A 27,380-nucleotide genomic window follows, 5' to 3' on the forward strand; every position below is an offset into this window, starting at 1 on the left:
CCCCACGAAAAATATTTTTAGTTAAATCCAGTTCATTATTTTTTTTTTTTTTTGTATTTACGCATATAAAAAAATGCTTATATCCCCAGATACTCCAGGAATAATGTTACTGCAGTGCCACGTGCTGTTTCTTTGTGTATTTCTTTTCAATAGTCTTTTTATTGAACACATTGGAGATTTACAAATCAAAATGCCCCAGAATTCAGACACAATTTGCACCAAAAACTGGCACACATTCTTTGCAACACGTGAAGTAAGTATTTTACAGAGTTTCAGACACTGTTTGTGATGTGTTTGACAAGGCAATGTCGCTTAGCAGAAAGGGGACGTGGCTTCATGAGAAAGGGGGCATAACTCAAAGATGGCTCTGGGCACCAAAAAATGTGCCACAATATTTGGCACAGTTTACGGCTATCTGTCAAAATTTACACTGTCTTACAGATTTATTGAACAAACCTTTCCGCGTCCACCTCAGTAAAGGTGCTGAGGTGGATGCACATGCTCAGTCTTACTGCTTCGGTCATGCAGGGGAGCTCCTGGTGTGGTGAGCTGGTTGCTTCCAAAGCTGCAGTTTTCTCTGCATGTCAGAATAAATGCTGAGCAGGTGATAAAAGTGCAAGACATTGTTAGTGTAATTGCTGAGGTGGACATGAACTGGCTGTTCAAAAGAAACAGCTGATGGCGCTATTCTAACATTATTACTGCACAATTTGCACGTATGAGTATTTCATATTGTAAGCATAAATGCAAAATATGTTTGTAATATTGGCCTGGATTTAACTACACAATATTTTATTCGAGGCAACCTTTTTAAGTTCAGATTACTGGGTTTTTGGGATATAAAATGCTCAATTAAATATGTGGCATATTTACAACATAATTACGGTAAATATAAAGTAATGACAGTGTTCACCTTTGACCTGTCCTTTTAAAAGTGTCATTGTCATGAAGAGAAGGGATTCTTTACTGTGCTGTGCCTAATATTAATGTGTTTGTGTGCCTACACGCACCCTGGGTGCCTTGTAATCAAGTCCAGGGCCGCCTGTGAGGCCCCCATCATATTTGATGTAAACCATTACTGAGCTAGTGCATCAAATATCAAGAATTATTGATGTGGACCAATTCAGAATCTGCAACAGAAACACATCAGCTTTGTACAATGTACGTACAGTTTCTTTGGAAGATGCTTCAGATTGATTGGATGAGCTTGAATTATCTGAAATCCAGTTCCGTCTTGCCATCTCTTCCCATTCAGCTTGCATTTTATCCCAAAATTCAGTGTCTGACTAGGAAAGATATAATCAAATCTTTAGCTCATGTTACAACTTATTTTTATACATTCTACAGTGTCAACCAAAACATTATCCAGAATATGTCAGCGGGCATGAAAAGCAAGATATCCAACAGAAGAACAATAGACCACACAATGGCCTATCTTCACTTCTACCCATAATAATACTTTACAGGGAGTGCAGAATTATTAGGCAAGTTGTATTTTTGAGGATTAATTTTATTATTAAACAACAACCATGTTCTCAATGAACCCAAAAAACTCACTAATATCAAAGCTGAAAATTTTTGGAAGTAGTTTTTAGTTTGTTTTTAGTTTTAGCTATTTTAGGGGGATATCTGTGTGTGCAGGTGACTATTACTGTGCATAATTATTAGGCAACTTAACAAAAAACAAATATATACCCATTTCAATTATTTATTTTTACCAGTGAAACCAATATAACATCTCAACATTCACAAATATACATTTCTGACATTCAAAAACAAAACAAAAACAAATCAGTGACCAATATAGCCACCTTTCTTTGCAATAACACTCAAAAGCCTGCCATCCATGGATTCTGTCAGTGTTTTGATCTGTTCACCATCAACATTGCGTGCAGCAGCAACCACAGCCTCCCAGACACTGTTCAGAAAGGTGTACTGTTTTCCCTCCTTGTAAATCTCACATTTGATGATGGACCACAGGTTCTCAATGGGGTTCAGATCAGGTGAACAAGGAGGCCATGTCATTAGATTTTCTTCTTTTATACCCTTTCTTGCCAGCCACGCTGTGGAGTACTTGGACGCGTGTGATGGAGCATTGTCCTGCATGAAAATCATGTTTTTCTTGAAGGATGCAGACTTCTTCCTGTACCACTGCTTGAAGAAGGTGTCTTCCAGAAACTGGCAGTAGGACTCTGAGTTGAGCTTGACTCCATCCTCAACCCGAAAAGGCCCCACAAGCTCATCTTTGATGATACCAGCCCAAACCAGTACTCCACCTCCACCTTGCTGGCGTCTGAGTCGGACTGGAGCTCTCTGCCCTTTACCAATCCAGCCACGGGCCCATCCATCTGGCCCATCAAGACTCACTCTCATTTCATCAGTCCATAAAACATTAGAAAAATCAGTCTTGAGATATTTCTTGGCCCAGTCTTGATGTTTCAGCTTGTGTGTCTTGTTCAGTGGTGGTCGTCTTTCAGCCTTTCTTACCTTGGCCATGTCTCTGAGTATTGCACACCTTGTGCTTTTGGGCACTCCAGTGATGTTGCAGCTCTGAAATATGGCCAAACTGGTGGCAAGTGGCATCTTGGCAGCTGCACGCTTGACTTTTCTCAGTTCATGGGCAGTTATTTTGCGCCTTGGTTTTTCCACACACTTCTTGCGACCCTGTTGACTATTTTGAATGAAACGCTTGATTGTTCGATGATCACGCTTCAGAAGCTTTGCAATTTTAAGAGTGCTGCATCCCTCTGCAAGATATCTCACTATTTTTGACTTTTCTGAGCCTGTCAAGTCCTTCTTTTGACCCATTTTGCCAAAGGAAATGAAGTTTCCTAATAATTATGCACACCTGATATAGGGTGTTGATGTCATTAGACCACACCCCTTCTTATTACAGAGATGCACATCACCTAATTTCCTAATTGGTAGTAGGCTTTCGAGCCTATACAGCTTGGAGTAAGACAACATGCATAAAGAGGATGATGTGGTCAAAATACTCATTTGCCTAATAATTCTGCACGCAGTGTATTATGCCCAGATCATGGTGTTTCTACTTATCTTTTCCAAAGGACATGTTGCACCTGACTAGAGATTTAGGGGGGTCATTTATTAAGACCGGTGTTTTAGACTCCGGTCTTAATAAAGCTCCTGCACTGGCAGTAGATCCGCCGGAGTTATGAAGAGGTGCCGGCATTTTCATAACTTCGGCGGATCTACCGCCGCTTCTAAATGTAAGACAGCTTCCGAGCTGTCTTACAGTTAGACCTTTTTCTATGCCTGAAACAAGCTATGTCGTGCCCACTTTTTTAGACTGGGCTTGGGTGGGGAAAAGTTGCAGATTGCAGCTTCATAAAGGACCCTGTTAATGCCTACTATTTGAAAATTAGAGCTTTTATGATGTTTGGAACACTATATGACATGGATATACAGATGTACATTGGCCAACTCAGTGCCTTCTTCTTCTAAAAATATTCTATTGAGCAGATTTTCTTAGAACTGTAAAAGATCATCTATAAATATAAAACCTTGAGTTGTCCTGTACCGTCAAGCTGTTAAAAGTCTAGTCAGCCATTTCTTAGCTAGTTACTTTGGCAAATTTTGGTTGAGAACTTATAAAAGCTCTCATATACTCTGTAAAGGTAAATTTGCCTAATAATGCTGTACTATGGACAGCATATTTTTACATAATTAAGCATAGAAACGTTGGATGACAGTCCCTATGAAAGTATTAAAGGGGTGTTTCTGTACTTAGATATTGAAGGCTTTTTTTTCAGGATGTCTCCATAGGTCATGAGATTAGTGGGGTCCAACAGCCTGCAGCCCTATTGATCAGCTGTTTTGGGCGGCCTCCAGTGCTAGAAAGTATACAGCAGAGAGAAGACTCCGTCCACCATGTATGTAGTTTCCAGTGCTGGTGTACTTCAATTCCTGCCCGATTAGACGATTAATTGTCTAATCAGGCAGGAAGTGATGTATAATATGTAGACGAAAACTACTCTGGACAAAACTGTTCTTGCGCTGACAATAGTGCTGGTGTACTGCAGCTTAGCTCCATTCACTTGAATGGTAAATGAACTGCAGTATCCTGACATGGTCACTACACAGTAGATGGACCCTTGTGCTTCTGGCTCCACTCACTCTATAGGGGCTGCCTGAAACAGCTGATCAGTGGGAGTGCAGAGTGTTGGACCACCATCGATCTGACATTGATGACCTATTCTGAGGATTTCAATAACTGAGTACTGGAAAACTTGCTTAATGGAAGTGATATTGTCACCAAAAATTGTCAGAGGACTTATCATTAATGATGTTTTTTTGGGGGAAATGATAAGATCCTACAAAGAGTTGGGGTACTGTAGATGTATGAAAACTGTTTAAACAAGAACCTGCCTTTGTTTCCCCCTGATGTGTTTTATTGTAGATGTAAATACATAAGAGTAAAGCTCAGATAATGTACAAGTTACAATTTGTATTGAGATTCCTAATTAGAAGGAAGCAGGTGCATATCCTCATTTTCTCTAATGCTATGTCAGAGAGAGGGCACTGTGCTGCCTAATACGTTTACATATTTAATCAAGTGCGAATTAGTAAGAAATTGCAGAGGCTTGATGGGTTCCCATTGTGGATTTTCAAGCGGCAAATTAAGAGCTGAGTAAAACAATTCTTGGAAAATATGGAAATCTATGAGCTTTTCTCAGCAGCAGAGAACAAGTAGTTACTAAAGAAAACAAATTTATCATATAAGATGCTTTTACTTCACAAATGTAAAGTGAAATCATAGCCACATATTGTGCCTCATCCAATAAACTATCTATGGCAGAAAATGGCATGAATACATTGTAAAACAGGGGTGTTTGGCCAAGGGCTTTATTATCAATGTAATATATCATGTTTTTGTTGCTCAAAACTCAGAAGACGATAATATGCATACCATAGAAGTGGCCATTGCCACTTCTATGAGGTCCATGTGAAAAGGGGGCCCCAGCTCAGGATGGCAGCACCTTAGTTCCTAGCGGGTGGTGAAATAATAAGCAAGGCAACCTCAGCAAACAAGATGGAAAATTGGTCCATGATGTTATGCCTTTCTCTCCTACACAGGATAGGAAAGTGGGGTAGAAAGTAATCTTACCAGAATTTATACTGTGTATAAAAGGCCATTTAGTGTACCTTAAAGTGGCCTTCCAGTTTAATGAAAACATCCATATTAACTTGGGAATAAACAGAACATTTATCTGCTGAACTTCGTCTCATCTGCAGAGTCCTTGAAGCCCACTACAAAGATTAATGCACTGTGTATGCAGGGGTGGGATACTCAACGGCGGACATGCTAACATATACATACACCATATATATGTAACACACATAGACATAAATACACCATATACATGGTACACATACATAAATACGCCATATATTCACTACACATATACCACCCAACTTTTAAAAAGCCTAACAACCAGATCTGGAGAGCCTGAAGGAACTGGCTGAATCCTAGTTACCATCGCTAGGCAGAGCTGGCACCACCTCTTCCTCTCTAGTAGTGATGAACAGCAGGGGCAATATTCGAATTCGGGATATATTACAAATATTTAGGTGAATATTCGCCAAATATTTGTGATTTTGTGATATTCTTTTCGATTGCGCTATTATGCATGTGCACGTACGCACGCACGCACTATTAGCTACATAAGTGATGAAAATGGTTGGCTGCAACTTTTGAGATAGTGAGGAAAAACACAGTAAGTAATTGTACATTACAGCACTGTTTTAGATAAAAATTCCATGCATGTCATAACAATAGCTTTATATGCAGATAGAGTTTTTCAAAGTATTCGAGATTGCGCAAATCGCCACTATTGATTCGAATATTTCACCTTTAATCAGGTCTGACACCATAATACTGATTGTATTATCACATTGACTATTTCTGGAGCATGTATGTATGGACAGCAGAGAAATCTCTCTCACATGCACATTGCACATTTATTTTCCTGCGCACACTATAGCCTATACTATCTAACACTAATTATATGGATTATATTTTTCAGCTAACGATCTCTATAACTTACACTACACCCTGCACTGGACCCTATCAGCTATTCAGCTACACAATACCCTATTACTATCTAACACTAACTATCTGGAATATTTATATGCGATTTGGAATGTAATTAGAAAAAGCACAGCACAGTATTCAAGCTCCTCTCTCTCTCACATGAAACTCCACAAAATGGCTGCTGGGGAGTGTCTTAATTTATATAATTAAGGGGTAGGCAACTTTTCTATTGGTTGCTAGGGATGTTGCTAAGCTGTGACAAAGCCTTCTCATTGGCCCACAAGCTAGAAGAAGGGAGGGACGATCACCTGATGTGTACTGTGCTAAAAACAAACAAAAAAAAAACATATTTGTCATTACGAATATATAGCACCATATTCTAAGTATTAGCGAATTGTCGAAGTGACGATATTACGATAAAAATTTGTAATACGAATATTCACGCTCAACACTACTCTCTAAATTATAGTTGCCAGCTGTCCCGAATTTGCCAGGACTGTCCCTGATTTTCAGAGACAGTGTGCTGAATGCAGCAGAAAGTTCAGTGGTCATACAAGGAGGATTGCAGAGATGGTAACATACCTATATTCAGGCTAAAAACTTTTCTGTATACTGTTGGAAATAAATAGCTTCAGGTTCCCCATCATATCAAAAGGACAGAAGGGTCCTCTGTTCAGAGACTGTATCTGACTGATGATATTACAGCCAGAGTAAGATCCATGGCACCTCTTGGTCGAGTTGTGAAGATTGTGCAGACAATAAGAAAGAGACTCATCCCTCTGTCTCCAATATACAGCCTTGGGAAGTGCATATGAAAACTGTATAGACTGCTGTGTACAGTGCTAGTGTGAACCATCTATTGAATGGACTGTATGGTGTGAACCATCTATTGAAGTGTAAAGTACCGTGGATCGGTCGCATAAAAACCCAGCCTCATCATTGTGTGCACTAACACCAGCAGCATCACAGTGCATCATTTCCCCAATTTTCAGGGAACCTTGCCTTGCAACCTTAACCAAGAGCAGGGCTGGACAAGCAGGACGTGATTTGTTGTGGCCTGAGCTAACAGACATAGAACCTTTGTGGGATATATCTGGTACAGATTATGTTTCACGCCATGGTGTGGCAGAATCTGTGAGTTCTCTCCGCTCACGTCAGGCCTAAGGCATGGTATGATAATTATAGTGGATGGCACTCCTTGTGTAGCTGTTGGTGCTCAGTGGAGATCATCAATCTGAAATAGGAAGAAACCACGGCACTCGTTTTTCAGATAATCAGAGATAATTCATTTATTGTCCATCCCAGAATTGGATCTTTTGAATAATAACCAACATTTCGGTCCACTAGGACCTTGTTCATGGCCTTAGTGTTGTAGATCGGGAGACGTCCACCTGACGTTTCGTTGGCCATTATTCAAAAGATCCAATTCTTGGATGGACAATAAGTGAATTATCTCTGATTATCTGAAAAACGAGTGCCGTGGTTTCTTCCTATTTAAGGCATGGTGTGGGCGGGGAAGGGGACGGGCCGGTAGGACCGACTCATTCATCATTTCCTACGCCTGGTTTAGGCGTAGAAAATGGTCTAAATGTAAGACAGCTAGGAAGCTGTCTTACATTTAGAACTGGCGCTAAATGCGCTGATGCTATGTAGAGGCCGGCGCCTCTTCAAAACTTCGGCAGATCCACCAACTGCTATAGGAATTATTAAGATTGGCGTCTAAAACTCTGTTCTTAATAAATGTATTGCTTGTCAGTAAGTCTATCACTCATCTCGTCATAAATAAAGCCTCCTGTGGTGTTCCTGTGGAATGAACATCATCCCCTGAGTCCATTTTATTTCACTCTGAACAAATAATTTAGTAACAAAACATGCTTCCTGTTTTGCGCAGTGATCATCTGTCATCTCCATCTGAATCTTATATTTCCTAGAGTAAAATGCTGATTTTGTGCAGAAGATGAAAATTGCTAAGTATGATTGTATCAGTTAATAAATGTGTATCTTGTGAAAAATGTGTTGCTTATGTGTCTGTGTTTTCAGAGGAGGTGACATGTAAGAGTAGATGAAGATCATATCTGCTGAGAATAAATTGTTAAACCTTAAAAGACTTCATGCATGACTAACTTGCTTTATTCTCCATCCCAACCCCTTAAAAAAATAAAATGTCAAGGTAAAAATCCCATTTTTTATCATTGTCCAAAAGTTATTATGTATGGAGGTTCTAAACAACAGAAACGTCCTATTCCTGTAATGTATAATACCAATAGCATTACCCCATTCCCACAATGCAATATTACATTCAAAGGAAACCTGGCAGGTTGAAAATGCCGTCCAATCTATGGGCGGCATGTTATAGAGCATGAGGAGCTGAGCAGATTGATATATAGTTATGCAGGGAAACAATCTGTATAGTATATTATTCATCCAAACATTTGCTTATTCTGGGTTTAGGAGTCCAGTAGGCGGTCCTACTTACTGACTGAAAGGCTTTCCTGTATGAGAATGCACATAGAAACTAGGTCACTGATTAGGATGGCCAACTGGACTTCTAAACACCAGATAAACAAAGATTTGAATGGATAAATGGCAAGGTACTGTGTACGGAATTATTTCCCACAAAACTATGTATTAAAGGGAATCTGTCACCTCTGTTGAGGGCAGTATAGTATAGGGACCGACCCACTGAATTGAGCAGGGCTAGTGTTCTGTACTTTTACAGTACTGACAGGGTAGAATCCTAGCAAGGTTTATTTTCCATATATCTCTAAATGGAAACATCTCCGCCAGGTTCTCAAATCCTATTTTGCATGCAATTCAAATTTGACAAATAGAACAGATGCTTTTATAATCTTTTCCTTTTTAGAATCTGTTTTCATCTTTACTTAACAAAACAAAACCTCAACATCCCACACTACCCACGTAGTGCACTACATATTGGCCTAAAAGAAAGCCAGTTTATCCAGATAGATGGGACAAGATTCTCTAAATTGCCAACTTCATGTGCTATCAATGTGCATATGATTTCAACTAGGTCCAAAAAATCTAATCAATTGCTTAATCACAATTGGACCACAATGGATTTTAAATCTTCAGTTTAACATACGCCTCTTTGCTGATTTTGTGAAGCTTTGAATGTGCCCTTTAACGATGCCTATATGTGACACATTACCTCAACTGCAGCCTTTGCTCTTTCAAATTCTTCCTCTAGTGATTGGTTTCTGGACAAATATGCTCCTCCCAAGCGCAATTCTCTACCCTGAAAGATAAAGCATTAAACATATCCTTATAATGGATAAAAGACACATGGATTTGAATTTTGGGTTGTCAACTTTATTTCATCAATCGCAATCTGTAGAACTAATCATAGGAAGATTCAATGATGAATCTTGAAATACTATATGCCAGCCATATCTAAGACCCTGTATTATCCTCCATTCTGAATCTACAAATCTGTATTTGCTTGTTTAAAGCGATACATACAGTACATCAGAAAGGGGTATTTTTCATTCAATTTTCATAGAAAACGCATTTTTATTTTCAGCGTGGACATACAGTACAAGATAATCTGGAACCTCACAAATCCAGGTGACGTACAAGAAATGGACAATACCCAGACTACACAGACGCATGAGATTGGCATTCTTTATATCAGCATTTTAGGCTGCTTCCCTAAGATTGTCCAGTATTCCAGAATACATGATAATCCAACACAAATCACATTGTGGCAGATATACTTATCCTGTAGATCGCGTAAACTGAGACCGGCAGTTAGACATGCACCAGATTTATCACTTAGACTACATGATAAATTTGGCGCATGGCTAGACACTTTGGGGGTCATTAATTAAGATCGGCGCTTTAGACGTAGGTGTTAATACCCCCTGCGCTGGCAGTGGATCTGCCGAAGTTATGAAGAGGCGCCGGCCTCTATATAACTTCGGCGTATCCAGCATCAGTCTAAATGTAAGCCAGCTTCCTTGCTGGCTTACATTTAGACCATTTAGAAAATGATGAATGAGATGGGCCGGCCTTTTCCCTTCCCCCCCCCCCTTTTTTAGACCTGATGTGAGGGGGGGAAGATGCAATGCACATAACCTTTATTTGGCCAGAAATATAGGTCTATTTCTGGATAGTAAATGACCCCCTTTAACTTTGTACCAATTATTGGTTGCCTTATGTTGTTACAGAATTTCATGCCAGGATTGTGCTGCAACTTTTACTCAAAATGTTGCATCTTAAGCCAGACCCTTTCCTACAAAGCCCTACACAACCCTTTTCCAGTAAGGCCTCTTTCACACTTGCGTTGTCCGGATCCGTCGTTTACTCCATTTGCCGGAGGTGCCCGCCGGATCCGTAACACCGCAAGTGAACTGAAAGCATTTGAAGATGGATCCGTCTTCAAAATGCATTCAGTGTTACTATGGCACCCAGGACGCTATTAAAGTCCTGGTTGCTGTAGTAGTAGTGGGGAGCGGGGGAGCGGTATACTTACCGTACGTGTGGCTCCCGGGGCGCTCCAGAATTACGTCAGAGCGCCCCATGCGCATGGATGACGTGATCCATGCGATCACGTCATCCATGCGCGTGGGGCGCCCTGACGTCACTCTGAAGCGCCCCGGGAGCCGCACGGACGGTAAGTAAACTGCTCCCCACTACACTTTACCATGGCAAACAGGACTTTAGCGTCCTTGCAGCCATGGTAACCATTCAGAAAAAGCTAAACGTCGGATCCGGTAATGCGCCGAAACGACGTTTAGCTTAAGGCCAGATCCGGATTAATGCCTTTCAATGGGCATTAATTCCGGATCCGGCCTTGCGGCAAGTGTTCAGGATTTTTGGCCGGAGCAAAAAGCGCAGCATGCTGCGGTATTTTCTCCGGCCAAAAAACGTTCCGGTCCTGAACTGAAGACATCCTGATGCATCCTGAACGGATTTCTCTCCATTCAGAATGCATGGGGATAATCCTGATCAGGATTCTTCCGGCATAGAGCCCCGACGACGGAACTCTATGCCGGAAAAGAACAACGCAAGTGTGAAAGAGCCCTAAGTCATGCCCACTTTTTGGGCTAGGCGCAGAGTTCTCTAAATTCAGATGTACCACATTTTGGCTCAATTTTCCAATTAATTTTGGTAAATGTGGGTCATTGGGGGAGATTTATCAAGCCCCATAAATCTGAATTGTGGCAGAAAAAAAAATTCAAACCCAGTTTGCACAAAGATTTGTGACTTTTTGCCTTTTTTTCACTTTTCCTACCACTTTTGTAAAAAATGTGCGGAGTCACAGTGGGGCCTAAGTGGCCCAACACATTTACCACTTTTCTGGCACAAGAAATGCCTGAAATGTACACCAGCCGGAACAGATTTCATATTGTGGCAAACAGACCTGCCAAGTTGTACCACAATTATTATTAAGAGGTATCTCTTAATTTTGGCACACCTCATGCCACCGCAAACTAGATGAAAAATGGTGTTAGAAAAGGTAGTCTTGATAAATCTGCCCCATTGAGTTAAGGAAGTCTTACATGTTCATAAAACGCTGCCCTCTTATCATCTCCACCGCAACCCTCCAAAAGACTGTGATCCTTCCTGGAAGATCAGATCCCAATGGCCTTAAAGACACACATCTTACACCAAGCTAACCAATGCGTGCATAAGGTTGCTCATAGCTGTGATTTGTACAAAATATCTAAATATAAATTACATTTAGATCTTTATTCCATTAACCATCTGTCTTTTCAGCCAAAACAAATATTCAAGCCCTCATTCACACAGATTCTCTTTAGTATGCATGGATATGCCCATTCTTTAATGAAGTAATACTACACCATGCTTTCCATGCTCTGCTATCTCTCTGTCTCTAATCTCCTGTCACAAAGTCATCGTGGTCTCCTGGCTGTCACTCTGGTGTACCCCTTGCAATTTGGTTTTCATGCTTTACATTTACTAAAACAGTATTTACAATCTTAAATTCTCTGACTACCGTGTTTAACCTGATCTGGATTTATTAGCTGCACTGGACACAGCAGATAAATCCACTACTGGTTCTTTTGTCCTATGGACAGTATTGAACTATGTTAAGCACATTTCCACCATGATTCCAATTTTCCTTTTTGTTGGGCTCCTCAGGATTTACTGTGTTAGGTTGTCGTTGTACAGCTCCAGATGGAGACATAATAAACAGTTTTGATTTACAGGACACTTTTTGTGCTAATTATTCCCAGTTCTACACTTGTACAGTTATGCCCAGCTGTGCCTCTGTGCTGTCAAGACTTTTCTTTATATGGATCTCAATCTTTCCAAAACCATAAGCCATGTGTTATCTTCTTCTCCTAATATTACAAAACCTGAAATGTCTCTTTCTGTGTCCAGTGTCCCTATTGCTCGTAAACCCCAAGCAAGCTTCCAATTCAGATTAGCTGCTTATTCTTACTCTATCCTTGTCTAACTGTTGACAGTAAAAATTGATGACCTGATCTCTTTATTTTGAATGTATTTAGTGGACTTTAATCATACCTCCCAACTTTTGAGAATTCCAAAGAGGGACAATATCAGCGTTATAGCGTGCCGTGGCAACTTTATTTTATGCTAAACTACGCTTCTAACTCTGCCCAATACCTCCAATTCCTTTTGTGCCCCCACACAGTAGTTATGCCCCCTTACAATAGAAGTCTTCCTTAGTGCCCCCTTCACAGTAAAATGCTCTGTTAGTGCTCTCTTAGTGCCCCTTCACAATAGTGATTCCCCATTAGTGCCCCCACACATTAGTATTGTCCCCTTATGCCCCCTCACAGTAAGGATGTCTTGTTAGAGCCCCACAGGTATTCCCCTTTAGTGCTCCCATTCAGTAGAATGTCCTCTTGGTGAAACACAGTAGTTATGCCCCCTTCATGACCTCACACAGTAGGATGCTCTCTTAGGGCCCCTTTACAATTGTGAAGTCCCTGTAGTTTTAATAAAATATAATAAAAAACATTCTCACCTAACCTTATGCCCCCAATAAATGGAGCACACCAGTCCCTGGCTTGTGCTCTCCCAGCATGTGCGATGACATCACTTCATATTGCATTCCTGCTGGGGAGAGCACAGCCCATTGAATGGTGTAGCAAGTAGTTGACTGGCCAGATCGGGACAGTTGGGAGGTATTCGTTAAATCTTCATGAGATGACTGTTTTCAATTTTTGCATTTTTGTTTCTTACTCCCTGCATTTCAAAAGCCATACCTTTTTTTATTTTTCTGTCCACATGCTTGTTTTTGTTGGACAAGTGCAGTGGCTAGGTTGGCTCCAATGCTACTCTGGGTCCCCCAGACACTGCCGAGGTGTTACCACGTGTTGCTGTTCTCTAGAATGGGTGGTAAAGCATAGTGCACCCCAATGATAAATAAGTACAGATAATCAGGGTCTGCAGTTAACTGGTGTGCTTCTTTACTGGAGAAACAATACATGTTACTTATATTCTGAGGGCCAGTGAAGAGATACCAAATTGATATAGTTTTTTGTTATAATACTTTTAAAAATAAAAAACTTTCCAAAAACGACATCTGAGAGTGATAGGAGCCATTTCTGATTGTGGACACTGCCAGCAAACATCTGCTGTAAAAAATAGCAGGCACCCACTGGCTATGGCGCCAGCTAAGTTTCTGAGCTGCCGCCAAATCTAAACATCTGACATGCTCTGACGGATGTAGAGAAGGGATTCAAGTTTAATTGCTAAACTAGTTATTTTGTTTTATGCTAAACACTGCATAGCTGTTTCCTCAATGAGTTAAAGGGGTTTTCCTATCTCAACTTTTGTGACATATGACTACAATATGTCCCAAAATAAATGTCACAAACATGTGGGACCCACCTCTGGTACCATGTGCAGCTTAGCTGCTATACAATGTATGGCGCTGTGCTTAGTATGTTGTGAGGAGGCTGCAGTGCCCTCCAGATCGCCGCTGCCTCTTCAAATAGCTGATAGGTGGGGGTGACAGAAATCAGAACCCAACCAATCAGATATTGATGACCTATCCTGAGGATAGGTCATAAATATTGTACTATGGAAAACCCCTTTACGGTTATTTTACACAGACCGATAATCGGGCCAATTATCAGGGATGAGAGTTTGTAGAAGTACTAGTTCCCAATAACTGGCCCCTGTAAAGGTGCCAGCAATCACCATATGAACAAACAAGCTTGTTCATTGGGTGATTGTGTCTTTCAGTTGGCATGAAAAATCCAATGACTAGCCTCAGCAATGATGTGCCCCCAAGCCGCATATGACCCAACAGTGATGTGCTGCTTGGTGACACATGACAGCTGAGGCCAGTCATTGGCTGCAGCAGTACACATGACCACTCCATCCGGAAGCTTACAGACTGGGATCGGAGGACCAGTGAACAGAGCCAAGGATCTGGAACCAAGCGGGAAGAAGCAGGCGAGTATGATTTTCTCTAGGTTGGGGTTAAAATTTAAAAAAGCTAAACAAGCTGGGCAACCCCTTTAACAACATGTAATCAGGATTTACAATGGGAAGCAAAACAATTTCCAATTTCTATAGAGTAACTATAGAGTCTTACACTGTATTAATCAAGGTGTTTTATACTTCACTATTTAACCTTTACCGGTGTAGTCATGCGTGTGTGCAGACCTTTTAGGATCTATTGTGTATAAAAGGCTTTAGGATGCATGATAAATGTAAAGGCTCAATTACTGGTTGGATATTTGCAGGAGTAATCAGTGTTTTTAGCTCTGCCTATTATAGAGAATCCTTCACTGGGATATATAGTCTGTAAGACATACATCAATGTGCTAAGAACATCATATTTATTCATATAGTGAGCATAGCATTAGTATCATTTCTGTCCATATATTCAATGTTTGCAGAGTGCTGTTGCATCTTGCCTTTTGTTTTGTATTGCCGCCATGCCGTACGAACAGTTGTGCATTTATTTCATTGTATAGAATGTCCTGACTAACTTTGCTTTTGTTTTTATCAAAGGGGTCTGTTCGGTTGCTACAATATGCTTTAATGTGTGCCTTTTCACAAGACTGTATATGGACAGACACATTTTCTAAAATGATCATCAGTCTGTCAGCACATCTAATAATAAGACATTGTAGAAACATCTGAATCTATAATATAAGAACAGTATATTTTTTAAGTGCCCATATACTGTACCTTCAATAGCTGTTGGCCGAACTCGTTCCTGACTCCTCCATGCAAATAGATGTTCGGTTTGGCCAAACGTGTATATTTTTCAGTTGGGAGAGAGGATAGAGTAAAACGATTGGCATTGAAATTAATGTGCCTAATCCTTCTCTCCCCCAAAATCATCTGAGGAAGAATCGGGAACTCCCCATATGTATTAAATTGTCATCCGGTCCTGCCAAAAATGGTGAGTTTGGCTGACAATATCTTAACTTAAGGCTAACGGTACTGTACATGCATAGTAGACACCAAAAACATCTAAACAAGCCTTAAAGGGGTTTTCCCAGCAGGCAAATAAAAATGCCACTCTGATGATACTCTCCACTGCTCTCTATTTGCTGTCCTGGCTCAACACTCCAGAAATGACTGGAAAATAACTATAAGGCACTGACTATCTATCTATCTATCTATCTATTATCTATCTATCTATCTATCTATCTATCTATCTATCTATCTATCTATCTATCTATCTATCTATCTCAAAGAATAAGAGCTTAGCAGCTGGCTTTGCATTGTAAAAAAAAAACACTGGATCCTAAGAAAATGAATATACAGCACAGGAAAAATGTCCCATGAATCCAAAAGGCCAAAATACATGGTACACTACAAATCCACCTGAAAAATCACGCAATATGCATGCACTCATGACTGTTACAGTATATAACCGGTTTCACTTAGTGATTATTCTGTTTCATCCTGGAAGCTGTTGCTAATATTTTATGATGATGTGTTTTGCACATTTTTGTCACTGTATGCCTAAATATGATAAATAACAATATATTACATAATGCATAAATCTAAACTATTTAATTCAGTAGTTTAAAGGGCAAAAAACTATTTCAATCATGGTAAATGATATGTAAAACATGTCAATATCCCTGTAGTTCCAGCCCTTTTTTTTTTAACAATATCGGTGATAAACCATAGAAAGAGCATAGACAAAGGGGGCTAGTGGAGGCATGGAGGCATATGCTTCCACATCGACTTTCCCTGCACCACCAATAGGAGCTATGTAAGATATGTAGATTATTTCTACCAAAGGCCCAATTCTTGTTAGTATCTATATTTTATATTATACAGTATATGGAATACTTTAACTGTCAATACTCCAAAGTAACATTATTAAAGTGGTTGTCCACTTTCTGGCTAGTTGAGACCAATGTGTAGATAAGATGACTATCTGGCACTTACTAATATATCCTTTGTTTATATTCTGTGCCGTTTGATGTATTTCATAAGCTGTGTCCCCTTGTTAGGCAAATCTTCTGTGCTGTCTGCATAGAGGTCCTGTCCATAGGATGGAGGGTCATGTTATCAGACACATCACTCAGCCTCCTCCATTCAACACACTGCACCTGCACTAAATTCACAACAGTGCAAGTACAGATAGCAGGTGCAGTATTTGAATGGAGAAGGCCGAGTGATGTTTCTGGAGTTATTTTTGTCATGAACCTCCATCAGCAGCCATTTTATGGACAAGACCTTTGTGTAGACAGCACAAAAGACTTGGTAAACAAGAGAGCATATCTTATAAAAAAAAAAGAAAACAGTACATAATGTCAACAAAGGCTATATTAGCACCATAAACTCATCTTACAAACAAATTGGTCAACGCCTTTAACAAAACTGTGCCCTTCAATTGAAGACCCCCACAATAAGGCTTCTAGAGTTGAGTTTGGGGTTTAAGTGAATTATGTAATGGATTCCATTCTCACTGAATCCATCAGGTAATTCAATGCCGGCATGCCGCATAATACAAGTGAATGGCCAGCCCCGAGGGTTCCGTTCTGCTGGCCATACACTTGTATTATTATGATGGCATGCAAAACAGAATGCCTTTAAAGGCATTCCGGCATTAAATTACGTTATGGATTCCGTAAAAAAAATATACTTAAACCCCGAACACAAACTCGAAGCTGCCAAAAGGCAGGTTTGCTCAACTCTAGCGGCTTAATTTACAATTTATCTTAATCGCAAAACTTGTTGCCAATGTACCATGGTTATCATGCTGGAAGATGACTCAGACTATCTGAGAATAGATACAATCACAAGATTTGTAGAATTTCTTTAGAGGAGAGGTGCAGGTTGGGTCTTGTCTAATCTCAGACCTCTATTTCGGTGGTGGCAATGACTAGCATACAGCCAAATTGTCACATGATAACAGATCATTGAACAATCAGACTTTGGGGGCCCATTCAGCAAATATAAGGTTCCAAAATATTTAGTATGGAGGTGAGGGATGGCAGACCCTTGAGAAGAAAACTTGAAAACAAATAAAGGTGGCAACAAAAAGTCATACAGGCAGACAGCAGCACATGGCAAAGCCGTAAAGTACTTTACACCATAAGCAGCTAAAAAATATGCAGAATGTGTGCAGCCCCTATGTAGTTAGAAGCAAGGGAATAAGAAGCTTGTGCTTGCCGTATGACCTGGTCTGGTCTCCCAGCTGACCTATAAATAAAACCTAGGCAAAAGTTTAGGCCGACATAATCATTATATCTATAAAAACTATTCAGTCACCTTTATTAGAGCCAAAATCCAAAAACCCCTGTAGACCTGCTAGTTGTTAAGAAGCCCTGTTTCACCAAACTAGTGTCACGCTTCAGTGTGGGAGGGAAACACCACACCGAGCATAGGAGGGAAAGGGGATACCGGAATAAGGCCTGAAAACTAGGGAAGGAAGATGGACACCTCCTAGAGAGATTCCTAACTCCAGTCCTGACAGACTACCAGTATGAACAGGCCCCAAAGGTAGGCAAGCTCATACACCAGATACTTAGAATCCTATCTCACCCTATAGGACCCTAGTACTAATGGCAGGGACGAGACTGCCTGTTCCTCCAAAAGGAAGGAGGAACAGGAGTCTCCTTTAGGCCTAATACAAATGATAGGGAAATGCAACACACAGAACCCAAACAAAATACAAAAAGGGAAAGGAAATCTACCGAGATCCACACACCAGCTTTTCACAACTGAGACTGAAGCTATAAACCACACAGCATTGTGGGAGAAGCAACAATAAATAAGGAAGGTTAAATGACCACATTAGCAACACCTGAGGCAAGGGGTGTTGCCATTACCAGAAACAACACAGATGCCTATTGATCCACAAGGAAAACCTGTCAGATCAAACCATGTGTTGTTAGTCTCCCCGATCTCCTTCCACCTGTCGCAGGAACGTCCATGACAGGTAGGTAGAACAAGTAATGGACATCAAAAGGCCAGCACATACTGTGGAACTGGCACATCCTGCTTTAGAGGATCCTGTTATTAGTGGCACACATTGCAAAGAACAGCCTGTACAAATATATCTTGTAGAATATTGGTAATTATGGCACAGTCTGTAGACTTCAGATACTTTTATAGATTACAAATGTTGGTACTAAAGTTTATAAAAAAACCTGCACAAAATGGTTACATGTACCATGGGACTGTGGGTTACAAATATCTTTGTGTACTTGTGATGGTTTCCCATGCTCCAACCAAACTATTGAGGAACAACTTTTAGCTGCTTCCACCTTGTGAATTACAAGTGCCTACACTACTCTTAGCAGATGTTTGTACTGTACCCTGTGAATTATAGATAAATACATGACCTGTTCTCCATATGTTGTACTGCCCAATGGGAAAATCTAACAACTGCAGCCACCTATTCTCCCATGTTGCATGAACCAGATTCTGAATGGATACCTCAGCACAAGAAAAGCTTCTAGCCATCTGCCTCTAAATTCTCTGCATTACTGGAGTTGACCTTTTGTGAATTTACCACAGTAATTTCTTGTGTTTTAACTAAACAAAGCAAGGCATTTGTATGTTCCTCACCCACCGGTAAATAAAGTATATGGAATACCCTGCTTGTGTCTGTAAACTCTTCCAGGTCTAGATTTAGGGGCATATTTATTAAGACTGGCTTAGGCGCCGGTCTTAATAAGCCCCTGCACTGGCGATGGATCACCGAAGTTATGTAGAGGCGCTGGCCTCTATATAACTTTGGCGTATCCACCGCCGATTCAAAATGTAAGCAAGCTTCCTAGCTGTCTTACATTTAGACCATTTTCTACGCCTAAACCAGGCGTAGGAAATGACGAATGAGATGGGCCTACCGGCACTTCCCCTTCCCCGCCCATGCCTGTTTTTTAGACCTGGCGTGACCGGGGAAGAAGTTGCAGACCACAACATGGTATGCAACAGAATCTAGTCCAGATATACACCACAAAAGTGACGTATATCTGTTCATAAATGACGCCCTTAGTTTTTTTTGCCCAAGTTAGAAGTGAATGCAAAAACGTAAAAAAAGTGTCATTCCTTTAGGATGAATTAAAAATGCCTACAAAACACCTGCTTTCTAAAATCTATAAGCATTTTAGAGTCATTTATTAATTGATATCTTTTAGTAATGTGCTTTTCTGGGAACTTTAAAGCATATTAAAAAGCAAAAATATGAAATATATGGAGGCACATTCCATGAAAAAACACTACACCTAAAATATGCTAAATTAGCACCACTGACCACAAATAGACACATTTACACAAGACAAACTTCACATTTCTCCCCGTTAATAAATTAGAGCCTATATCCCTATAGACTAACAACAAATATAAGGCCCTAGAGGCTGTAAAAAATGCATCTATATACATATAAATCCAGCCTAACTATAGCAGAAGAAACAAACATTTTAACCATTTCAGCCCCAGAGGGTTTTTCATTTTTGCAATTTCGTTTTTTACTCCCTGCCTGTCTGGGCGATAACTTTTTTATATTTAAGTTTACATAGCTGTCTGAGGGCTTGTTTTTTGTGGGACACTTTCTAATTCCATCATTTAATAATGCATATGATGCAATTCCGCAACAGTTTTATGGGTTTCGTTTTTAATGAGTTCCCTATACGGTAAAACTGACCTGTTACTTTCATTTTCCAGGTCAGTACCATTACAGCAATACCATGTACACTGCGTGCAGAATTATTATGCAAATGAGTATTTTGACCACATCATCCTCTTTATGCATGTTGTCTTACTCCAAGCTGTATAGGCTCGAAAGCCTACTACCAATTAAGCATATTAGGTGATGTGCATCTCTGTAATGAGAAGGGGTGTGGTCTAATGACATCAACACCCTATATTAGGTGTGCATAATTATTAGGCAACTTCCTTTCCTTTGGCAAAATGGGTCAAAAGAAGGACTTGACAGGCTCAGAAAAGTCAAAAATAGTGAGATATCTTGCAGAGGGATGCAGCACTCTTAAAATTGCAAAGCTTCTGAAGCGTGATCATCGAACAATCAAGCGTTTCATTCAAAATAGTCAACAGGGTCGCAAGAAGCGTGTGGAAAACCAAGGCGCAAAATAACGGCCCATGAACTGAGAAAAGTCATGCGTGCAGCTGTCAAGATGCCACTTGCCACCAGTTTGGCCATATTTCAGAGCTGCAACATCACTGGAGTGCCCAAAAGCACAAGGTGTGCAATACTCAGAGACATGGCTAAGGTAAGAAAGGCTGAAAGACGACCACCACTGAACAAGACACACAAGCTGAAACGTCAAGACTGGGCCAAGAAATATCTCAAGACTGATTTTTCTAAGGTTTTATGGACTGATGAAATGAGAGTGAGTCTTGATGGGCCAGATGGATGGGCCCGTGGCTGGATTGGTAAAGGGCAGAGAGCTCCAGTCCGACTCAGACGCCAGCAAGGTGGAGGTGGAGTACTGGTTTGGGCTGGTATCATCAAAGATGAGCTTGTGGGGCCTTTTCGGGTTGAGAATGGAGTCAAGCTCAACTCCCAGTCCTACTGCCAGTTTCTGGAAGACACCTTCTTCAAGCAGTGGTACAGGAAGAAGTCTGCATCCTTCAAGAAAAACATGATTTTCATGCAGGACAATGCTCCATCACACGCGTCCAAGTACTCCACAGCGTGGCTGGCAAGAAAGGGTATAAAAGAAGAAAATCTAATGACATGGCCTCCTTGTTCACCTGATCTGAACCCCATTGAGAACCTGTGGTCCATCATCAAATGTGAGATTTACAAGGAGGGAAAACAGTACACCTCTCTGAACAGTGTCTGGGAGGCTGTGGTTGCTGCTGCACGCAATGTTGATGGTGAACAGATCAAAACACTGACAGAATCCATGGATGGCAGGCTTTTGAGTGTCCTTGCAAAGAAAGGTGGCTATATTGGTCACTGATTTGTTTTTGTTTTGTTTTTGAATGTCAGAAATGTATATTTGTGAATGTTGAGATGTTATATTGGTTTCATTGGTAAAAATAAATAATTTAAATGGGTATATATTTGTTTTTTGTTAAGTTGCCTAATAATTATGCACAGTAATAGTCACCTGCACACACAGATATCCCCCTAAAATAGCTAAAACTAAAAACAAACTAAAAACTACTTCCAAAAATATTCAGCTTTGATATTAATGAGTTTTTTGGGTTCATTGAGAACATGGTTGTTGTTCAATAATAAAATTAATCCTGAAAAATACAACTTGCCTAATAATTCTGCACTCCCTGTATATATAGTTTTTCTTGCATTCTAATACTGAAAAAAAAAAAGTAAAATTCTGACCCCTATAACTTTTTTGTAGCTATGTGTATAGAGGTGTGTACAGAGCTGGGTGATCTGTACTTTGCATTAATACCATTCTGGGGTGTAGAAGACTTTTTGATCACTTTTTATAAAAAAAAAATTGTGGGAGGTGAGATGACCAAAAATGGCAAATTGTCAATTTCGTCGTTACATTTTAATAGTACAGGCGTTTTTGCACGTGGTGATACCCATTATTTGTATTGTTTACATTTTTTTTTTTACATTTTGGGGAAAGGGCGGTGTTTTGAATTTTTAGTATTTTTTTTATTTAAAAAATAATAATTTTTGGACACTATTTTATTGTTCCCACAGGGAACTATAACAAGCATTTATCAGATTGCACTAGCATTGGAGTGTATAAGAGTTTCAATGTATTACTATGGAGCCCTGTCACAGGCAGGGGCTCCATAGGAACTAATGTGAGACAGCTGAAGCTGCCACACAATGCATCCGGCTCCCCCGATCTCAGCTGTGCTTCCGGATTTTAGAGCATTCAGTCCACGATCGGCATTACCACCAGTCGCAGACTTTAGCAGCGGGTGTCTGCTATATGAAACAGCAGGCACCCAGCGACTATCGCGCCCACAGTACGCACAAGTGGGCACCATGTTTAAAGTGCCGACCTGCGCCGTACATGTATGGCGCTGGTCATAAAGGGGTTAAAGGGTAACTGAGTTTTCAACATTATCTAAAAAAAAATGCTTGTTCTGGCTGGGGACATAGTTTAGATTATATTCAAGCCTCCCCAAGCACTCAGGCGCTGTGTTTTTGGCTGCTAACTGCTTTGCTTTTGTAAAGCGGCATTCTGCTGTCCTCACAGAGCTGGTGGGTGTGTCCCCTGCAGGTGGTCTGCCAGTTTTATACTGGTCTAGACTTCCTTTTACAAACTTGTAACCAGCCTGAGGAGAGCAGACATATAAACCTGGGAGTCTAAGTAAAGTACATTTCTTCCCAGCAGTGCCTTTCAAAGTTATGATTAGCCCGAGTAATTATCCCTCTTCTGGTGTGAGAGTGTGTGTGCGTGAGAGAGTAAGGGCTCATGCCCACGAACGTAAGGGCTCCGTGCCCGTGCTGAGGACCGCATACGGCGGTTCCGCAATACACGGGTCACCAGCCGTGTGCATTTCGCACCATGGATGCGGACCCATTCACTTGAATGGGTCCGCAAATCCGGAGATGCGGTGCGGAAGCACGGATCGGAACCCCACGGAAGCACTACGGAGTGCTTCCGTGGTGTTTCTGGCCGTGCCTCTGCACCGCAAAAGAGTAGTGCATGCAGCTGCCCTATGGTCGGTGCTGTGCATTGCGGACTGCAATTTGCGGTCCGCAGCACGGGCACGGAGCCATTACATTCGTGGACATGAGCCCTAAGGCTTGAGGACACAATAACATATCTAAGGAAGGCATTCTAAATGTCAGGGATCAGTTCCTTTTTTCTCTCCAGTGTCTGAGATGATTAGGTGTTGGCATTCCAGCCCCCACTTTAGTCCCTCTAGTTCTCTCTCTGCTGCTATAGATTTAATAACGGCGAGTGACAACAAAATTGCTAGAAGGGAGACCACTATGGTAGGGATTTCAAAAAGGTTTTTAGGGTGAAAACATGAACATTTTTAATAAACATAATTTGCACATTTGTTCAGGTTCACCTAAAGTGACCATTGAGAATAACTCGTTGGAAAAGTTAGGGAGTCATTTATCAAACTGGTGTAAAGTAGAACTGGCTTAGTTACCCATAGCAACCAATCAGATTCCTCCTTTCATTTTGGACAGCTCGTTTGTAAAATGTAAGTTGGAATCTGATTGGTTGCTATGGGCAACTGAGCCAGTTCTACTTTACACCAGTTTGATAAATGACCCCCTCAGTGACCATTTAAGCATTAATATGGATCAGAAGAATCTGAGTTCATGGAACCTGTGGTTAAAGATTATTTAATTGTATAAGAAGAAATATCCTGAAAGCGGGAATAGATTAAGAAGTTCTATCCAATGTAGACATCTTAAAAATGAAAAAGGATTTACGGGTAGACAGCACAGATAATGAATATATAAATATACCAATCTTGATATAGCCGCATTTTAGAAGCTGAGTACCAGCTCATCAATACTTAATGATCTGCTCCATTACAAGCCACAGAATGTAAAGGTCATTTTTCAGGAGGTGTAGGGCATTAAAGTATTAGCTAAGAGCAGACGTGACCATTCCTTTAACCACTTGTCAGTGACCCTCTGCTACTAGACACTCACAGGATAATGGCTACATTTTCACCATGGACATGATAATGCAAAACCAACATATTTCAGGTTTAGTTGGTCTTCTTGATCACTGTAATACATTTGGAGAACCCAACCATTTTCTCGACAGTTTAGAAAAGTAGTGAAAATCTCTAGAAGTCACAAATATGGCCACAGTAGTGGAGTAAAAACTTTAGTAAGCGCCCCTCAGTACGCAGATTTTCTCTTCTCTGTATACTCATACTTTTTATTTTCCACAGTACAATGAGATTAAGAAGGTGCTGTATACATGTATTTAAGCTGACTGCTGCATTCTGGGCATCACTGAAGGCAAATTCTTCAGAATCTTTGTAATATCTGTTCATTGCATAATTTTGCTATTTTTACTTATTCATTTGTTTAGGTTAGTTCTCTGTGCAAAAACAAGTTGGTACATGAAACACCTGAGGGCTCTGCAGTTTCCCCGTCAACCAGACAGGGCCACATCCTGACCATTTAGGAATCCAGTACTTGTCCACTCTTTTGGTTTGTCCCTGAGTCTCAGGAAATAAATGAGATCGCTCAGACACCCAGCAAAGCAGGCCATTCTCCTTGGAGGAGTCTTTTTGGCTGGAGGGATGATGCCACTACTGATCACACAGTCCAGTGCAGGCCACCTCTGACCTGTAGAACTGAATAAAACACTAGCTTGATTTATCATTTATTAAAAGTGAAATATGCAAACGTATGTATTTCCTCTGTGTGCTTCCATACAGAGTCTATGGTGTGGCGTACATAAGGCGACAATCTCACTTAGGTTTTTTTACCCTGAGTTTGGCCTTCTTCTGGCTGTCTACCATTTTTTTGCTGTATGAAATAGCGCATTCAAAGACTTCCAGTAAAGATAAATGTATGCTTCGTGGTATACTTTTTAAAACATGGAAGCTTATGTGTAAAGCTGGACATTCACGTTAGTCTTTTCTCAGTCGAACCCACCAAGAACGGTTGGTTTGCCTGACAGACTAATGTGTGTAGGGAACTCCTGACTCTCCCTCGACAGATGATGTCAGGGGAGACAAGGATTGGGCAAAATGAATATCTTCGCCTGATCATTTTGTTCCCCATGGATATAAGCCACTGGCAAAGGTGTGGCTTTCTCTGCTCTCCTCATAGAATAAACATGTATGTTTATGGGGAAGCTAGGAGAGATCCGAGAGAGATAGCTGTTGGCCGAGCTGTGTGGACAGCTTTAAACATACATATACAGGTGACCTGAGGCTTCTATTGAAAGATCTTCTGAGTGGAAACCTTGGACAAACGACTAAGGCTACTTTCACACTCGCGTTTTGTCATGGACGGATCCGTTCAGATAATACAACTGTCTGCATCCATTCTGAACGGATCCGTTTGTATTATCTTTAACATAGCCAAAACGAATCCGTCTTGAACACTATTGAAAGTCAATGGGGGACAAATCCGTTTTCCATTGTGGCAGATTGTGGCAGTGAAAACGTATCGGTCCCGATTGACTTACATTGTGTGCCAGGATGGATCCGTTTGGCTCAGTTTCACCAGACGCAAGCAGCCTTTTGGTGTCCGTCTCCAAAGCGGAATGGAGACTGAACTGATGCAAACTGATCCTTTTCCATTCAGAATGCATTAGAATGCAAACTGATCCGTTTTGGACCGCTTGTGAGAGCCCTGAACGGATCTCAGAAATGGAAAGCCAAAACGCGAGTGTGAAAGTAGCCTAACGCAGCATGAAGGGAGCCTTAGAAACAATGCTTCCAGGCAGAATACCTCTATGTTATACCGCTTATGATCGAGCATGCAAAAAATATTTATCTTAAACTTGTATAGCGTCAGTCAAAAGAAACTATAGGACATTGGAGGTGCAGATATGGCCCACACTACATGTATGGGTGCTGAATTACAGCTTTACAATTTTGAGGTTGCATGGAACAATAATATGGACATACACAAGCCTTTAGAAAAACAGACCTCATTAACGCAGATGACCTTGTCTGTCATCAAAATACTATATATAGTTACGTTTTAATGCCATTTGGTGCTCTATGTTAGCAGAGGCTCAGATTGGAACAGAACTCCAGCAGTCAATCTAAGTCCACTTCAGTACTGCTTCCTTGAGCCTGCAATGCCACCTAGACTCTACAAGATGAAGCCGTGGTGTTAAACATTACTGGATTTTGTTGCTTATTTTTATTTATTTCTTCATTTTCACTGTGCAGATTGTTTATGACCAAGTGGACTCTGTGGTTATGTTACACATTCACACATAATGAGAAGCAGATGGCAAATTGTAGGAATAGATGCTTAAGTGACTTATCAATAGGTCAGCATATGGCGGTTCCTCCGAATAGCTCCAATTCCCTTAATGCCTTTTCCTGGGGTTTCTGTAGTCAGCAGCACTGTATTAGTTTTGCTCCTTAGAGATTCTTTAATGAGGCTTCTTTCCTCAAAAGGTTGAGAAACTTGCACAGTGTATTTGGAAAATCATTTACTTTTGTTAAGGGATTCATACATTTTATTGCAATTTACTTTCACTATTTATGGGGTATCTGTGGTTGCAAGCAGTCAAGTTTTTCTATAGGGAATATAAAGTATTACTCAGTGCCCAAAATAAACAAACCGAGGGCTACCCTATAATCTCCATCAGGGGAGGAATATAGAAAGAGGCTGCTACTACGTTTAGCTTTATTGTCTTAAAGAAGAGATTGTGTCATGCAATATCATTAATCTTAAAGTATACAGATGTGGTCAAAATTGTTTGTACTCTTCCATTAAAGAAAGTAAAACCCACAATGGTCACTGAAATAACCTGACACTGGCAAAAGTAATCATAAATAAAGATTTACTGAATATCAACTAATGAAAAACCGATATTCCTTTTGAATTGTGGTTCAACAAAATAATTTATAAAACAAACTAATGAAACTGGCCTGGACAAAAATAATGGCACCCTTAACTTAATATTTTGTTGCACAACTTTTTAAGGCAATCATTGCAATTAAGTGATTTCTGTAACTCTCAATGAAACTTCTTTACCTGTCCACAGGTATTTTGGCTCACTCCTCATGAGCAAAATGCTCCACGGCCTTCCCGCTAGCACAGTGCTGTACGATATATAGCGGCTGTGCTTGGTATCGCAGCTCGGCCCCATTCACTTTTATGGGGCTGCGCTGCTCCTAGGCCACGTGACTGATGAATGTGTCATTACTGGCCTATGGAAAGCTCACAGGAGCTCAGGTGTCTTCTCAAACAGCTGATCGGCAGGGGTCCCTGCTGTCAGACCCCCATCGATCAGATACTGATGAC

At 40.6% G+C, this 27,380-nt stretch overlaps 1 protein-coding gene across 1 annotated transcript in view; it reads right to left on the minus strand.

Moving 5' to 3' along the window:
• PEX5L (peroxisomal biogenesis factor 5 like) overlaps positions 1-27,380 on the minus strand; it is a 122,918-nt gene that overhangs the window by 39,925 nt on the left and 55,613 nt on the right. The window contains exons 6-7 of the mRNA XM_040429984.1: positions 9,225-9,311; positions 1,170-1,286 (exon numbers count right to left, since the gene is read on the minus strand). Of these exons, the coding sequence (XP_040285918.1) occupies positions 1,170-1,286; positions 9,225-9,311 (204 nt within the window). The remainder of the gene's footprint in view (positions 1-1,169; positions 1,287-9,224; positions 9,312-27,380) is intronic.

The sequence above is a fragment of the Bufo bufo genome, chromosome 4 (genome assembly GCF_905171765.1).
Source record: "Bufo bufo chromosome 4, aBufBuf1.1, whole genome shotgun sequence".
Taxonomy (NCBI): Eukaryota; Metazoa; Chordata; class Amphibia; order Anura; family Bufonidae; genus Bufo; species Bufo bufo.